The 17,466-nt window shown below is 54.1% G+C and overlaps 5 protein-coding genes across 5 annotated transcripts; 3 read left to right on the forward strand and 2 right to left on the reverse strand.

Moving 5' to 3' along the window:
- Positions 1 to 42: 42 nt before the first annotated feature.
- J4E90_009926 (uncharacterized protein) lies at positions 43 to 641 on the reverse strand (the record flags this gene model as incomplete). Its single annotated transcript, XM_051439443.1, has 4 exons — positions 43 to 235; positions 317 to 384; positions 437 to 571; positions 627 to 641. 4 exons carry the CDS (start codon positions 639 to 641, stop codon positions 43 to 45), a joined length of 411 nt encoding a protein of 136 aa, XP_051286660.1.
- Positions 642 to 1,422: 781 nt separating this feature from the next.
- On the reverse strand, positions 1,423 to 5,049 carry J4E90_009927 (uncharacterized protein; the record flags this gene model as incomplete). The annotated part of the gene is made up of 2 exons (XM_051439444.1): positions 1,423 to 2,238; positions 2,287 to 5,049. 2 exons carry the CDS (start codon positions 5,047 to 5,049, stop codon positions 1,423 to 1,425), a joined length of 3,579 nt encoding a protein of 1,192 aa, XP_051286661.1.
- A 323-nt stretch (positions 5,050 to 5,372) lies between these two features.
- Positions 5,373 to 7,758, forward strand: J4E90_009928 (uncharacterized protein; the record flags this gene model as incomplete). The annotated part of the gene is made up of 4 exons (XM_051439445.1): positions 5,373 to 5,499; positions 5,550 to 5,717; positions 5,769 to 6,613; positions 6,661 to 7,758. 4 exons carry the CDS (start codon positions 5,373 to 5,375, stop codon positions 7,756 to 7,758), a joined length of 2,238 nt encoding a protein of 745 aa, XP_051286662.1.
- A 2,790-nt stretch (positions 7,759 to 10,548) lies between these two features.
- J4E90_009929 (uncharacterized protein) lies at positions 10,549 to 11,359 on the forward strand (the record flags this gene model as incomplete). The annotated part of the gene is made up of 2 exons (XM_051439446.1): positions 10,549 to 10,732; positions 10,794 to 11,359. 2 exons carry the CDS (start codon positions 10,549 to 10,551, stop codon positions 11,357 to 11,359), a joined length of 750 nt encoding a protein of 249 aa, XP_051286663.1.
- A 2,282-nt stretch (positions 11,360 to 13,641) lies between these two features.
- J4E90_009930 (uncharacterized protein) lies at positions 13,642 to 15,774 on the forward strand (the record flags this gene model as incomplete). Its single annotated transcript, XM_051439447.1, has 1 exon — positions 13,642 to 15,774. One exon carries the CDS (start codon positions 13,642 to 13,644, stop codon positions 15,772 to 15,774), a length of 2,133 nt encoding a protein of 710 aa, XP_051286664.1.
- Positions 15,775 to 17,466: the final 1,692 nt, after the last annotated feature.

Below are 17,466 nucleotides of genomic sequence, written 5' to 3' on the forward strand. Positions count from 1 at the left end.
CGTCGGCGAACCATCGCTGCAAGTCTACAGCATATGCATCGCCTACGTCTCGAGGTTGATGCTGCGGCCAAAGCGGCCATAGAGTGCCTTCTTCAGCTCTCCCATCTCTTCTTGGATACCTTCTAGCTTGGCCTTGAGAGCTTCTACCTCGCTGTCAATGGTCTCTGTTGATGAACCCAAAAGCTCGAGGACCTGCGGTTGGGGTAATGAGACGAAGCAATCGCCGACTTTGTATCTGTGGGTGGTGATTAGCTTGTCGATACTCTGGTTATACTAAGATGAAAAGCCGATTTGCAGCTCATCGCAGATGACTTACGGTACTTTCTCCTCCTCATCAACCAGCTCGAGTTCGCCTGAGATCTCCTCCAAATCTTCCTTCTCCTTCTGCGCTGTTGTTAGACCGGGTGCAGATCGGAGGCAGTGGGTTGAATCGTACGATTTTTGCCCTCAGCTCCTCTTCGAGAAGCTCTTCTTTCTGATGCAGAGAACTGAATTTGTTGATCTTCTCTTGATCCTCGCGGCGCACTTCTAGATCCTCACTCTGCGCTGAGGCCTCTTCATCTTTCGTGAGCTGCCACCGTTAGCGTCAAAACGCGGAACACGATGCAAAAATTGATGGTACTCACCATACGGCGCTGCATCGTGTCACTAAGGGTTGCCGAGTGATATATGGGTGGTGAGATCGAATTGAAGTTGCGTTAGATGAGCAAGAGAAGTGAGAGACGTTGGTGGCTATGCTCCGGCGTTGCTCGTCCCTCCGGGTGTGAGAATGCCAAGACCGTCGCGAGGCAGGCGCGAGCCGGTGTTGACTGGATTTCCGAAACCATCAATCACCACGCTCACTCCTGGAGACCTATCAAGTTACCCAAGTGCGCTATATAGCGTTAAAATGACCGCGTTAATACCAACAATGCGGGCATGACGTACTCCAAAGCTATCACAGCTATGATCCTAGCTACACAAATCGCAATCATACCGTATACCAAAGTACAATCTCAAAGACCAAGCCCAACCTAGGACCGGACCGCAGTCTGAGTCAAAGGCGCACTCTATTCCTTCATCCTAACCACACAAACGATGCCTAAGAACTATCGTCATACAACGGCGAAGGCGATGGCAAGTGATAATCACAATCCATATCCTGCATCAATGCACAATTCGAATGGCCAACCCGAAACAAGGCCAGGCCCCATTTTGAACCTAAGACGCCTTCTCATCTCCGTTGAACAGTACGACATGAGTACTGAAATAGGATGCGATGAAGATTGATTATAGACCCACACATAGACGGAGACGCGTCGAAACACCCTAAAGGTGACTGTTACCAGCCAGCTCCATTCAGATCCCAAAAATGGAATCGCAATACGAGTGTATTTCCAAACTCCCTACCCTTGCTGTGTGTGCACAGCTACACACTCTACCCTACTCCCCACCACCCCGTACCCCCAACCCCCCCTCCACCCTCTCAAACCGCGCCCCACCCTCCTCCCTCTTCTCCACCAACTCACAACTAGCCTGACTATTCTGCGCATCACTAAGCGCCCTCACAACATCACTCTCCGCCTTATCCCTCACCAACTTCCTCAACGCCTGTATCAAAAACCCGCTAAAAACATCTACACTCCACTCATCAGGCACAATCGCCAACACATCAGCGACATCAAGCCACCCGCCAAACCGCTCGAGGAGTTCAGAGGTGCGCTCCACTCTCTGCGACAGATCTTCTATTTGGAGAAATTCTCTGAGGAGATGGCCAAACATGCGTGATTGTTCTGACCGTGTGGGGATCTGGCTGTGTGACACGGGTGGTGCGCCAGGGGTGGCGCGGCGGTGGATAGAGGCGTAGCCGTACAGGCAGTAGCTGATTGCTGTGTTGTAATCGCCTAACCCGTGCGTAAGCAATTTCAGCGCTTCTTCGTGCCGCTCCTGGCGCCCGTTTAGGATGATCATTTCGGAGACTAGTTCTTGGCTGTAGGGTTGTAGACGGGAGAGGACGGTGTGAACGTCGTAGGACGAGGTTTCGCTGAGGAGCTGGAGGAGGCGGATGCGGGCGTGCCACCATTCTGCATCGAGCGCGTTGTCGGTTATGAAGGAGAAGTAGGTTGGTTTGGGGGGTTCGAGGATGCGGTAGGTTTCGTAGCTTTGAGAGAGAGTGGCGCGGGATGAGGGGGTGCTTTCGAGCTCGGTGATTACGGTGGAGAGGTAGAATGCTATGAGTTCGTTTACGTACTCGGGGTGCTGGGGATGGTGTTAGTAAAGCGAGTAAATATGTGCTGAGGGGCATACCTTTCTCTGGCCGAAGACAAGATATTCTAGGTACTCTTTGACAGCGCCTGGCGCCTTGTCTCTTAGTAGAGCGACAGCTCGAGTAGGATCAAACCTGACTCTACTCTGATCGTCCGCAAAGACTTGAACACCCAGCGTTGGATTCCTATTCGCAAGCCATGCGCCATACTCTTCTACCAGAGCCTGATCGCGAATCTTTCGTAGATAGTCGCGCACCTTATGCTCGCCATCTACAAGTTCGCCTCCCTTGTCTTCCTCGCCTTCCAAGATCCGTTTCCAGGTCGCTAGCACATGCGACGCCTTGACGGAAGCTTTGCAGTTGCCTTGGTATAAGCGACTGAGCAGGAAGAGACGCTTGAATTGTTCCAATAACTCAACAGCACGGTCGAAGCACTCTACTTCTTTGTCCACCAGTTCGTAGAGTTCTGCTCGGTGAGCACCAGGGCTGGAAGTACCCTTTGGACTCTCTTGATCTAGCAGTAGGAGGATGTGAAGCAATGCTGCATCGACGGTCTTGAACACGGTTGGGTCGTTTGTTACACTTGCCATCCCTTTCCGCTTCTTCCAGAATTGAAGGTACCGCTTTACGAAATGCAACAGATTGTCACCAAAGGGACCATTGATGTTCGTTGGCATGGTGGAGAGATCGTTCTGTTGCAAGAAGTGCTCTACCAGCGTTGTGATGCCGCCATAGATCTGTATGCCGTCCGAGCCTTGTACCACTTCTTGGTTGAGAATCGGCATCAGGCTCAAGACAACTCGCGGGTCTATTTCACCTTCAATGAGTGCTTGTTCGGTGATACGCTTCTCATTTTCGAATATGATGATGTTCGTTTTGGTACGTAGGACTACGTCCATGAAGAGCATAAGCGAGGCCTTTTGACGAATGTATATGAGACTAAGGTATTCAGACTCGTTGCGCGGCTCTTGTCCGCGGATATCGCCTAGGATGGTTTCTATGACTCTTCTGTCAGGCTGGATGCGTGTCGCATCTCCAATGAGCGCATACTGGGCCGCTTCGATTCGTGAATCTAATCGGGTCACTAGAGGGTTTCGTACTGTCCACCATATTTGGTCTCCGGCCCAGACGACAGTCTGTGACTGCAATTTGGACAGGCGCTCCGCAAACTCGCGGTCCGCATTTGTTTGGCGCTTCTTAACTTCGTTGGACTCTCTCGCTGTTCCCTCAGATGAAGCAAGCTGCAATTTCCGGACGGTCAGTTTCGCGCCTACTTCAGGAATCACTAGATCGTAAGGCTGCACTACAGTGCGCATACCTATAGGCGTCGAGATATGTGAGCCTTTGGTCTGCACTGGCAGGCCGAGCGGGCTGAAATTGAGCCAGTGCTTGTCAACTTCTCCAGCGCTGGGATCCACATCCCATCGCTGAATCTCAACACCGTAGGTCATACTACCTTCCGCCTCTCGATGTACAACGGCCAAGACGTAACCTTCCTCAGAGTTCATGCCCTGACCCATAGAGGCCGAGAAGTCAATGCCCGCGCCGTCTACAGCAATCGCATCAGGATAGCTACTGAATTGTATGCTACCTCTGCACATATCTCCATCGAGGTTTACGAACATGCCGACTCCTTGGTCAGAAGGTGTAGTGCCGACCGTCAACAGAAACTCGTTCGGGTTTGGTGATGCGACGTGGGGTCTCAAAGGAATGAAGGGCGACGGTCGTGGTAGCAGTGGCTCTTCGGGCTGTGGTCCCTCTTCTTCGGTTGGAGCTGGTGGTAAAGGTTTATCGGGTGAAGTTGCGCCGCCTCGAGACTGGCTAGACGCTCTTTCGCCTTCTCCTCCCATGGCGGCTCGGCCAGGCGAGCGTGAAGGAGCCGGTGACATGTCGCGCGAGAGTGATTGTGGCACGTCGAAACCATAGCGTTGCGCCGGAGCCCGTGGGCTTGCTGTTCGTGAAGGACCGCCCAGCCCAAGCACGTTCAAACTTGTACTTCGAGAATGGCCGCGGTGCTCCTCGGGAGCTTGTGGATGCGAAGCGGAGGAAACGCTCCTAGAAGGTGCATTTGGTACAGTCGCCAGGTGTTCAGCGGCTCCGCCAATGTCGCCGGCGTCTGGGTCCAAGGAAGAGATTGGGAATAGGCCTATCTTCTGCTGGTGTACGACGTCCAGTAGGGCATACGAATGCGCATCAGCAGCGCATGAGAACGTGTCTCGGCGGACCGAGACCAGACAGCCTCCGTATTCAATCGCCTTGATCGCTTTCGGGGGTGAGTTCTCGGATATCTGCACCAGTCGCAGGCGTTTCTTAAGGCCGATGACGACTACCACGCCATCCTCAGCCGGACCTTCAGCGTCGTCGTTCAAGTCGACACCTCCAACCCACAGACATCCTATCGGCTTGAAGGTCGAGTCTGGGCTCAGCTCGGGTAGCGAGTATATGGAGAGGGTATTGTTGCACAGCACACAGGCCTTGCTGATCTTGGGGAGCAGGAGAATCTGCTGCACACCGGGCCCATTGCCGTCGTTATGGGGCGGTTCTAGTCGCGAGGCGATGATGGCCGTGGGCTCTTCGGAGGGATCGTCGGTCTCGGGCGGAAGCAGGACGAAGTGGATGATTTCGGCGGCGGAGGTGCCAACATAGAGGTTGCCGTTCCACACCTCTACACACGTGATGCGCACGTCGGTCGACGGGCCATCAGCGGACAGCGGGAGGTTTGCGACGAGCTTGCGGAGGATGTAGGGACCATCTTGCGGGGGCGGGCGCCGTGTCGCGGGCGGTTGGGAAGGTGCGTCTGCCATTGTTCTCAACCTTCACATGCGCCATGGTAGGCTATGGCAGCGAAGTGTAAGAGGCGCGCATGGTGCGTGTTGGATGTGCGCTCGTGGTGCCTGGTGAGCTATCATGGCGGCCGTCCACCAATTAGGGCCGCCCAACGCCGCACCTTCCGCGGTTTCACGGCAAGCTGGGTGCATACGTAACCAACTCCATTCCATGATTCACAACGCGCCGTAAAGGCTTCTGGGAGCAGATTACGACAAGGGCGCGAGACATCGCAGTACTCTCGGATCTCAATTACACGTCTCTCGCACTCGCAGACACCGATACACACTGAAGCGCAACCATGGAGGGCGGAGTAGACATGGATGAGCGGGTCGACACTCCACCAAATGCCGAGAGGCAGGAGCCAGTCGCAGAGGAAGAACAGGAAGAGGGCAACAAGTTCCAAAAGGCGATTGGCGCATGGCGAAGTGCGAATGCCTGTGACGCATATTATACGACGAGGCTAACAATGCGCCAGACATCGACCTCACCACTCTCATTCCGCAGCTCGACACGGTAGCCTCGGATCTTGTCGCACACCAAAGAGACACTCTCACGCAAAGGAAGGACCTCGCGCAGAAGACCAAAGACTTCCGGAAACTCGACGATGCCAGCAAGCTCAGCGACATCAAAGGCCTCTTAAAGTGTAAGCCTCCACTTGCGCAGCTGACTGAGCTCTACTAAGCCAGATTCGCAGCATACCAGAACTTCATTGATCTTATATCCAACCAGTCCAAGACGGTACAGGCCGCCTTCTTCCAAGTTTACTCGCCGCTCTCTGAAGCACCCGACCCATATCCTCTCCTCGAAGCCTCCGTCGACTCGCTTGTGACCTCCGAAGAACTCGTGCCAAAGCTCACGTCTGAGAACGAGCGCCTACAGAAGACGGTCGCGAAACTCACCACACAACTTGACGATTCAGACAAAAAGTTGGAAGAGGAGCGGACGGCACGCAAAGCCCTCGAGGACAGCCGAGACAGCAAGATCAAGGACGTGGAAGCGTCGTGGTCGGCTGTGCTGAACGAGAAGCAGGACAACTGGGAGTCAAAGGAGAAGAGCCTGGAAGAGAAGGTCGAGAACCAGGACCGACTGTTGAAGGAGCTCAAGGCCAGTTACGAGGTCTCGCAGCGACTTGGTCAGGGAGAAGCGTCTGAAGAAGAAGGCGGTCGCGGTGCTACTGCGGCGGAGCTTGAGATCGTCAGCTCAGAGCTCGAGCGGACAAGCCACCGATTGGCAGAGATCACAGCACGGAACGAGCAATTACGCCTCGAGTTGGCCCAGTCTGCGTCTGCACCAGCCCAGCAGGTTGCAGTTGAAGATGACCCTGCCTTCCTGCGATTGCGATCCGAGAACTCGTCACTCCTGCGAAAGCTGGAGAATGCGCGCTTCGAAAAAGACTCTGAACGAACACGGCTCGAGACAGAAACAAGGAGCTTGGAGCGCGAGATCAAGTCGCTGCGGAGTGAAAAGGAAGCTCTTCGCGAGAAGGTGCAGAAATGGGGCGACTATGAGAACGTGAAGCAGGAGTTGGAAGTGCTAAAGGTAGGCTCTTCACTTGATACTGTTGAGCCCAAGCTAATTTGCGGTAGTCAATCGAATTCGCAACAGGCGATGACGACGACGAAGCCACCGAGATCGCCCTCTCGCAGAACAGCACATCCGGCAAGGGCAAAGGCGAAACACTGGAGCAGCTCCTACTCGCTCGCAACAAGAAGCTCAGTAACGAGCTCACCGTTATGCGCGTCTCACACCAAGACCTGCAGAGCAGGCTAGAAGCTCTACAAGAAGAGCTCTCAAACACAAACATGGACCTAGAAAAGTCACGCCAACTCAACGAGACACTCGAAGCCGATCTGGAGAAAGTCCAACAAGAAGCCACAAACGCCTTCGATCCGTCAGGCATGTCCGTCGCAGGAACCTACGTATCGCGTTACCCGCAGTCTTCCTTCGGCGGAGGACGACGAGGCCGCTCATCACCCACCTCCTCCATAATCTCCGGCTTCGACAACTCGTCGCAAGCACCCACCCTAGCCTCTCTACGTGCGGGAGGAGGAGGAGGAGAACACATGGGCGGCGGCTCCGGCATCCTCCCCATGATAACCGCCCAACGCGACCGCTTCAAGAAGCGCAACTCGGAGCTCGAAGCCGAACTGCAAAAGTCGTACCAAACCGTCTCCTCCCTCCGAAGCGAGATAGGTGCGCTACAAAAAGACAACCTAGACCTCTACGAGAAGACTAGATATGTGAGTAGCTACAACGCAGTCAACAGAGGCCCCGCCTCCAGCGCGTCGAGCTACGGCGCAAATCCCAATCCCTCTGCCATCAACATCGATTCCGGAGGCACAGATGGGTCAACAGTCGACACCAAATACCGCTCAGCCTACGAGTCAAACCTCAGTCCGTTCGCCGCTTTCCGGGGCCGCGAGAGCGCTCGCGCAATGAAGCGCATGCACCTCTTTGAACGCATGGTTCTGCGCGTTACTAAATTTGTGCTTCAGACGAGGACGAGTCGGAACATCTTTGCGGGGTATCTGCTTGCGCTGCATTTTATGGTGTTTTATTTCTTGTTTAGCTTTGAGGCGGGCGCTGGGGCGGCGGTTGTGGCGGGGCCGAGTGTGCCTGGTGGACCGGTTCCTGGGCCTGAGGACCCCGGGGTGTGGCATAATGAGGATGATGGGACGAGTTGAGGGGGGAGGGATGAAGTGTATTATTAGGATGGGTTTCGGGTGGGTAAAGTAAAGGTTGCTATTGTGTACGTATGTGCCTTGGGGGCTTGGGACTGGCGGCGATGATACATCAAATTATTCATCAGGATTATCACTGATAATAATGATGAATAATTTGATGTTATCAACCTCGCCAGTCCCTACTATCCCGTCCATGGCACAGCGACAATGATAAGCCTTTGCTGTACCTGGAGACTCAGAAGCGACCATTTGAAGAGCTTTTCCTCCAACAATTCAATTAGTCCCACGTCGATCGAGAAACGGATCAATGATCAACGATCAATGTGGGAATGTGGATCTAAATATAGGCGCTGGTACCTTTCTATGGAATTGAGATGCATTTTCGTTTTCTCATTGCTTGAACCAGGATGTACAATGACAATCAAGCATGGCGGATACGTCGTCGACCACCCTCCAAATAGTCTGATGATAGGCTCCATAACGAAAGCGGAACCAGTACAGCATGTGCACATGACATTCCGTAGCACACCACGATTAGCACAGATCAAACATCCCCCCCTAGAGCCTACCACATGTTAAAACCACTGCTGTGTGACCATTCTGATATCGCAGCGCATCGGTATCTCAACAACCCGGCGGCAGTCCGATAACCACGCGCAGCAGACCAAACACGTGCTCGATTCAACACTCACACGACCAGAAAAAGAAGACTAGGAACGAACGGCAACAAAGCGTGCCATGGAACGCAAAAGTGGCAAACTATTCGCAAGCGCGAAGGACCGTCTCGCGGTTATGTATAGCAGAGAGCGTACAGTCTTCAGGGCATCTGAATGGCCATCTCCAAAAAAGCGTATGGCGACACGCCATCGTCCTTCATTTTCTTCCATCCCCCAGCTTCCTTGGTCCTTCTAGGGACAGCAAGGACAACCGCTCTCGAGCACTACCATCCAACGAAATGGGTATCGAAGAACAGAAACCGGGAAAACGGCCATGCAAGTGCGGAATGTCAAACAAGATCCCCGCTCACCCATCTGCCCAATCCACCTGCACGACATTGGTATGTCTGGCCAGTGACCAGCGAGCCAAATACAACCATCCAATCCACAATGCCAGTCGAGAAAACCAGAGACCTGTTCGCCGGCCGCTGGCTGCCAATAGCGAAGCGCCGAGATAGCGTTCGAGGATTCTAGCGCTGGAGCCCTGTCCATTCCCATTCTGCTCTCTCATTAGCCAACCTTCGCAATATCCCTGTGAGTAGCCGGATGAGGTATATTAGCTGTCATTTCTTTTACCTTCCCGTCGCTGCATGCAGAGTGTATTAATAGTCTTTTCTGTGGAGGTGGGGTTATTTGCGGTATTTGTACCTTCTACATCTGGTTTGGTGGTGCGGGAAGGTGCAGGTGGGTATCTGCGACCAGCGATGCCAGCGACGGGTGGGTACAGGGTAATGGTACTAGGGCATGTGGTAGCTTGGGTACTTGCCAGCTGATGATTGCGTGACTAGGTGTAGGACGGGCGGCTCTGCGGGTAGTGGGTGGGAGAAGGAAATAGAGGGAGGAGGGAAGGAAAGTGGAAGGACTGGGTGTGGAGAGGGCGGTTGCTGTGTCCAGCTTGCTTGTGGTGGTTTGTGAGAGTTCTTGGTTTTGCACTGTACTGTAGTAGGTAGGTAGCCAGTTCTGATCGCGTGCTGATTTCCAACTTGCCAGACTCGAGTCTTGCTGGCGCTGGCAAGATGTTCCTGTGAGGTTTCCAAACTCAGCGCAGGAGAAGCGGGCGGCATCCGTCTTACTTCAACATCAATCATCAACTATCTATACTCACACACCCACAACACAGCCCCAACTCCAAACGTCCACCTCCCCATCAGCACATCATCAACAACCCCTCCCGACGATCACAGATCTGCCCATCTCCATCTCCATCTCGCATCAGCACCTTAACCTTCTACCCCATTACCAAATTACCAACCCCCTCCCGTCGCAACCCCCAAAATAGCCATCTCGCCAGCCGATCCCCACGGGCGTTTACAGCACTAACCCCCAAACCCGGCTAGCGGCCGTCTTGACCACCCCCAGGCGCGCTCGGCAGAGCAGCGAACCACAACACACCCACCATCCCTCCCATCTTGCACGAAACGCTGTGAGCCTATCACACCCCCGCCAGCTATATTTGGGGTCTTTTCCAGCCTGCATTAGCGGCACTAATCGAGCAAAGCGAGCGAAAGCAGTGGCTGGAAGGGCGAGTGGGACACGGCGGTAAACGGTTGCTCGGCTTCGCAGACTCTGTCGCGTGTACTATGGATGGATCTGTGTGGAGCGGGCGACTACGCGCTGGGAGTAGGGTTCGTTTCGTGTAGTCGTAGCGCGGTGTTTGTGTATATAGGAAGATGGCATACACGGCCTCGTTGACGGTTTCCACTCACACACTCCATCAACGCAACAACATCGCACTTACCTCTACAAGAGACCCGCTTTCGTCGTCGCGCACTTTCCTTTGGGCTTCTTTCCTTGAGGGTTATTTCTGACGTTTGTTTCATTTCGCTTGGACCGTTTTATTCATCTTACGGATCTCATCGCTTCCGAGTCTTACAATAGCTCAGCAACAACAATCTATTCCCGGAATACTATCATACCGGCGGCAAGGCTTACACTGGATTCTTGAAATACGCTTGGTTTTCTGGTATAAACATCGAGACGGTCGCACTCTATTCGAACATCACACAAGCATCCAAGACTTCGACTCGGCAATCTACATCACCATCCAAGATACTACAAGCCGACAACCTCAAACATGATCTTCACCACTCTCAGCCTCGTCTTGGCCCTGGCACCAGCCACCATCTTCGCCGCTCCCAGCCAGACCGTCGACTCGATAGCAGCTTTGATCCCTCGGCGAGACATCCCCGCGGTCATCTACAAAGAGCTGTTGAAGACAGACTCACTATGTGATCTTTCCAACGTTGCTCTTCCTGCTGGTACGTCACCCCATCCCCACCACCAAGCATCCCCAAAAAAACATATACTAACACGCCCCAGCACCGACCCCCCTCGCCGCCCCCGCAGCCGGCACATCCCTCCGGCACATCGCCATCGGCCGGGGCACCCAAAACTACACGTGCGCCGACTCCTCCGCATCCACCATCCCCAAAGCCACTGGCGCCATCGCCACGCTCTTCAACGCCACCTGCGACGCCGCCCGCCTCAACGTGAACATCCTCGGCCAAGTCACCGACCTCGCACTCAACTACGCGATCCCCACGTCCGCAGAGGCAGACCAGCGTCTCTCTGGTCACCATCAGTTCACCGCCGCGGGCGTCCCTCTCTTCATGCTCGAGACGGACAAGAACAACTTTGGTCGTGTGGAGTGTGCTGTTAATGCCAAGAGTGCTGCGCCCACGACTGCGACCAAGGGAACGAATGGTCTGGGTAGTGTTCCGTGGCTCAAGTTGAATGCTACGGTTACGGCTGAGGGCGAGGCGCCTTGGGCGTACAACGAGGTTTACCGGATACACACTGCGGGTGGTATGGCGCCTAAGGACTGCAGTGGGATTGAGGGCAGTTTTACGGTGGAGTACAGTGCGCAGTACTGGTTTTACGCTTAAGTCATGGCGGGTTGACTGATTGTTCTTCCATTTTCTTTTCCGTCTTCTTCTGTACAAAGCATTTTCATCGGCGTTCGTGGGCACAGGGATGGTGGAGTACCCGGTTCAGCGTTCCGGCAAGAGCATAGTAAGCCTATCTGGATACGGGCTTCGATTAGTAGTTAGCATATACCATTCTCCGCGATTCTCTGTTCCTGGCTCATAGTTGGGCGAACAGTAATCGTAATATTCAAATCACAAAAGTCGTTGACACTTCATCATCTCGCTCTTTTCAAGTGATGTCTTTGCGCTGTGGCTCAACTATCTTCTGGTTCCTCTCTCTTTGGCTTCCGATGTCTCGAGCTTCTCTTTCGGAGTAAAGTTCCTTTTTCAGCGTCGATGTCGGGTACGAGCAGCTTGTTGACTTCTCCCTTGGCTTGCATGACCTTCTTAGGCCAATCATAGCAAATGTCGATGCGTGATCTGGGTGCGAAGATTTCCAGAACGAGGTAGATGAGGTAGTCGACGATGACGCAAATGCAGAAAAGTTTGCCTGCCCAGATGCCACAGCCGAAATATCTTTTCAGCCGCTCAATGAGAGCAAAGCTCTGCACGCCCGCACGACCACGCGTGGCACTCCACGCGCCGGCTGCCCCTGCGCCTTGGTAGAAATCGCTGTGACTGATTACGCCGCTGATTCCGTCGTAGACTCTCTCTGTTCGCTGCGCAATGTCGGTCCAGGAGTACATCTGCTTTACCTGGTTATGGAAGAGCTCGGTCCTGACCTTTCCAGCTCGCAGTTTGGCGATGGCACGGCCTGTTGCTACGACTAAATCGTCTTCTTCGGGTGCCGCGAACTCAACCATGTGGGTGGGCAGCACTTCAGGGATACCTCCGACTCGGGTCGCAACGACGTAGAGTCCACAGGATGCAGCTTCCACGATGACGGTTCCGAACGCCTCTGTCAATGAGGGGCAGAGGTAGATGTGTCCCCGTACCATGACGTCTCTGACTTCCTCATGGCGGACCGGACCGATCATGAGAACCTTGTCTTGTAGCACGTTCCGCTCAATCATCTGTTCGAGATCGATAGCCTTCGGTCCGTTGCCAGCGATGATGAAGCGCACGTTTGGGTTCGCAGCAACGATGTGGGGTATAGCAGCGACTAGGAGATCGGTGCCCTTGTTGTAGTATAGCCGTTGTATGACAATGACAGTGATAATCTCATCAGGGCCCATTGGCTGTCGCGGACCCGGCGCCTTCTTCGTGTGCGTAGGGTCGACCGAATCGTGGGATAAAGGACGGAAGTTCTCTGCGACCACCGCGTTGGGTATGACAGAGACCATGAGTGGATCTAGCGAGGCTCGAAGGACGGTGTTCTCTTTGCTACACTGTGTTAGCAGCTGCCAGCCGTGAGAGAGTACCAGTGAACTAACCAAGTATGACTGACGCAAATGACATGGTCCACGTCACTCAGGGTAAACTTGAGAAGCTTGTTCGTAAGTATGCTTCCCGCATCCGCGAATCCAAAGAGACTGTGATCCGTAAAAACGGTCCTCAACCCCATAGTCCTCGCATGCAGAATCGCCTCGTGGCACAGACTACTGAGACTGGCATGGCCGTGTACGATGCCGATATTTTCGCGGATGACGATGTTCCGGAATATGGGGAAGAATGAGAAGACGGTCGGGAAGGTGGTTTCGCGGTATATGACCCAGAAGGGAACGTAGTAGACTTTCAGGCCGTTGGTCAGGTAGCGAACGCCAGTCCGGCCAGCGTAGGCGTGTGTTATGACGATTACTTTGTGGCCGCGGTCGATTAGTTTCTGGGGGTGTTAGATGTGAACACAATGGGGCTTGATGATGAGGACCTACACTGGACAGTTGGTACATGTGACTTTCGACTCCTCCTACGATTGATGAGTACTGCGCCGAGTATCAAGACGCGGCTAGGTGCATACCGGGCTGAGGGTAGAAGTTGTCGCTGACCATAGCAATGTTGTACGGCATGATGGCGAAGTGTGAGGACTAGCACCTCGAGTGAGCTCAGAAGAATACATGGCGCTCAAGCCTGGGCGCAATTGGAAGGTACCATGGGTGTATCTGGCGGGGAGCACCTGCTTTGTCGCGAACTCAGGGCCTCGGCGCGTCACCGTCGGCGTTTGGCGTGGCTGGAACTCCGACTAAATTTCCAGGGTCCATAGATTTTCTAAACTCACCATCCGCCTGTCGCATTCTGTCGCGAATTCCTCCAGGCTTCACTTTGAGCCGTCGCAACCGAAATATCGCAGGATCCCTTACATCATGTTTCAAAGACGTTACGTGCCGCCCGCGGTTGTCGCCAAGAAGCAGCCTTCACCTCCCGCGCCCGTTGTCGCAAAGGCCTCCAGCCCTGTAATTGCTACGAATGAAGAAGTCGCTGCCTCAAGTCCCGAGCCTGTAGAAACCAGCCCGGTAGCAGAGGCGAAGAAGGCCATCAAGAAGCCCAAAAAGAGAAAACGCGAAGCCGAGGCCGCCAAAGAGGAGGATGTTGAGATCTCGAAGAAGCACAAGAATGTCTTCTCCAAATTTGAAAAGGCAGCGAAGCTAGCTGAAGCCAAGAGTCAAAATGCAGAGGAGAAACCTGCGAAGGATCCGCAAGAGGAGGGAGAGCTTCATGACCTCGAACCTATGCCGCAACCCGCACCGATTCCCGAGCCCGTCTACGAACCCACCTTCTCCACCCTTCCCACCTGGCTCGCGCAGCCTACTACAGTCGAAGCGTCGAAAACAGTCCCCTTCGCCGAATTGGGCGTAGATTCTCAGTATGTCAAGAAGCTGGAAAAACAAGGCTTCAAGGACGCTTTGGCTGTACAGACAGCATTGCTACCTCTGCTACATCCTGGCTATGACCAACACTTGGGCGATATATGTGTGTCGGCAAAGACAGGTTCTGGAAAGACGCTGGCATATCTACTCCCTATTATCGAAGCGCTCAAAGACCGTACTGTACCTGTCCTATCCGCCATCGTCGTCGTACCAAGCCGGCAGCTCGTCAACCAAGCCCTACAAGTCGCCGAGGACCTGTGCGCTGGAACAAAGATCAAAGTAGGAACGGCTTTGGGCAATGTCGCGTTTGCGACGGAGCAGAAGCAGCTTGTTAAGATGCGGCCGCAATACGACCCAAGGAGAGCACAGGAGCTACAGGAGAAGGCTTCTCGACAATATCAGACAGGCTTCATGGAGCGAGGAGGGTTGTACGACGACTTGAGAGCCATGCCTCTCGATCACGTTCCACAGTATGATTCGGGCGTGGACATACTCATCTGCACTCCGGGTCGATTGGTCGAGCACATCGAGCACACAACAGGCTTTCTACTGAACAGCGTGCGCTGGCTTGTCATCGACGAGGCTGATCAGCTTTTGAATCAAAACTTCCAGGGCTGGGCAACCGTGCTCATGGACGCCCTCCACGGTGAGACTCCGGTCGACTTCATGAACGCCCAAGAGCGGATACGAAAGCGCGAGCGCGACGCCAACTCCATCTGGTCCATGGCATTGCCCGCCCGCAGGCAACTCACCAAGGTTGTCCTCTCCGCGACAATGGAAAAGGATCTCACGAAGCTGGGCACTCTCAAGCTGAAGCGACCGAAGTTGGTAGTCGTACAAGACGAGACTACGGAACTCCAACCACTGGAGACAGAAGAAAATGTATTCGAGCTGCCGTCTACGCTAGAGGAGTTCGCAGTACATGTCGGCGATGGTTCAAACAAACCATTGCACTTGCTATACGTACTACTCAACTACGTCTACCCGGGCACGCTGGAACTGTCAAAGCCATCTTCAGACTCCTCAGGCTCTTCAGACTCTTCAGACTCAGATTCATCCTCAGACAGCGACTCTGAGTCCGACTCGGAAAGCCGCGCAATCATATCCCAACAAACCGGCCGCGTCCTCATCTTCACTAAAAGCACAGAAAGCGCATCCCGCCTATCCCATCTCCTCAGCGCCCTCATGCCCCTCTTCGCCACCCACATCAAAACCATGACCCGCGCCCTAACCGCAGACGCCTCCCGCAAGCTCCTCAAATCCTTCAGCTCCGGCGCCACCAAAATCCTCATCGCCTCTGACGCCGCATCCCGTGGTTTGGATATCCCCGATATTACGCATGTTATCAACTACGATCTTCCTACCAGTATTACGAGTTATGTGCACCGCGTGGGCCGGACGGCGCGTGCGGGTAAGCCGGGTGAGGCTTGGACGATGTTTACGAAGACGGAGGCGGCGTGGTTTTTGAAGCAGGTGGCTAAGGGAGATGGGATTAAGAGGGGGGGTAAGAAGGTTAAGAGGATGGAGTGGAAGGAGAGTGCTGTTACGGCGGATGGGAGGAAGAAGGCGTATCGTGCGGCGCTCAAGAAGCTGGAGAGTGCTGTCACGGGCAACGCCGACGCAGAGTAAATTTGCGAGGAGAATGCGCCTTTGACTTAGACGCAGACTCAGACTCAAACTCGGAACTCAGGTTCAGTCTCACTCAGACTCAGATTCATACTTGGACTTAGACTCAGACTGGGGTCTGGTCTTGATTTGCGGCGAAATGCATGTTGTTGACCGCAACAAGTTTGCTTCGAAGATAAGGCAGCCGCCAACTTTTCTTTCCTTTTCCAGATACCCAATCCACAGCTAGTATCGGAGAATTTCTGTGCCTGCGTGTACCAAGCTTCCTCAAGCAGCTTGGCTTTGCTTGATACCATCCTTCACGATCGACAGATGGCGTGGAGTGACATGCGCCAGCAACGACTTTGCATCGCAATGGGCAGGTGATAAGAAACTCTAAACCACCGAGCATCGGCATAGCAGTGTGTATCCAACGTTGATAGGATATGAACAACATTCCGCAGTCCAGCCTGGGGGAGCGCCAACTCGCAAAGTGTGGTGCTAAGCATTCTCCTCGGCATGCGTGACCAAGCTTGACGGTGCTTGATACCATCCTGCTCCGTGGTGTAGTGTGCTTGGAATGTTGCGGATCACGTCCTGAATTGGCAGGTTGGAAGCGCAAGCGGCCTTGTGATGCGCAATTGGCCGAGCTCGAGATTCGCGATTTTGTGGGCAAAAGTGCCCCATGCTGATGATTGGTCGTGGCATGTGTCTTTGCGACATGAAAGGGCTAGTTAGGCCAGGCGGGAAGGTCCACTAGGGCCGGGCCTACACTCAACCTCTCCCATGTGCCGTCTGCAGACGCCCGCCCTTCAACCACACCACCCATCGCCACCTACCTAATGCAGGCCGCCGCCGCTCTTATCGCGTTGTTTGCTAAGTTACGCTGTTAATTAATCATGCGTTAACAGCTACCGATCGGCTGGACGACTCGGCGAGTTTTTCGACGCTGGACATCGGGCGCAAGGGCAGATGTGACTGCGCTGTTCGCCGGCAGTTGGCCTGCTGATCGCGAGCTATCCATGGTACTACGGCACGTTTGCATGCGACTATCGATACCAAAGCACATGTCAAGAGGCGAACGACAGCCATGCAGCCACGGTGTAGAAAGCATGGACACACGTTGACGACATTGACGTTATTGACGGATGTCCGTGTTTGCATGACCAACACACCTCAGGCCATCTCCAGGCCGTGTTTCAACGGCTGTGGCTGTCCCGCTCCCTGCAGCATGATAGCGCCAAGCGTGAAAGTGGCATGCTTGGTAGCGCGCTTCGAAGCTTGACTGGCAGGCACACGCACTACACGACACTGGGGAAGCACTAACCCGCCCCTTAGCGAACAAGGGACGCTATACTATGGCAACTTTCATTCCAGCAGTCACCAATAGCCATGAAGATTCGGTACAGTACTATTAACTTGCCACATTCTTCGAAACACACCTCGGTCCCGCCGTTGCTACGCCTGCGGAACCTCACAGCCTGCAATTACACAATGTAGTACTACGGACACGCCGCCACGCATTCGGTCCTACACTCGCGCAAGATGGTCACTTCAGTCGCAATATCCGATCTACAAGGGCCGTCGCCTATCCCAAGCGCCCTTCTACCAACACCCGGCTCCGCATGCACTTGCGTGACCGACGCCAAGTCTCAATGTAGCAGGTAAATGTATGAAACGCGGCGCCACCGCCTTGCAAGCATGATCGACCTGCCA

The sequence above is a fragment of the Alternaria incomplexa genome (genome assembly GCF_024043165.1).
Source record: "Alternaria incomplexa strain BMP 0042 chromosome Unknown scaffold_18, whole genome shotgun sequence".
Classification (NCBI taxonomy): domain Eukaryota; kingdom Fungi; phylum Ascomycota; class Dothideomycetes; order Pleosporales; family Pleosporaceae; genus Alternaria; species Alternaria incomplexa.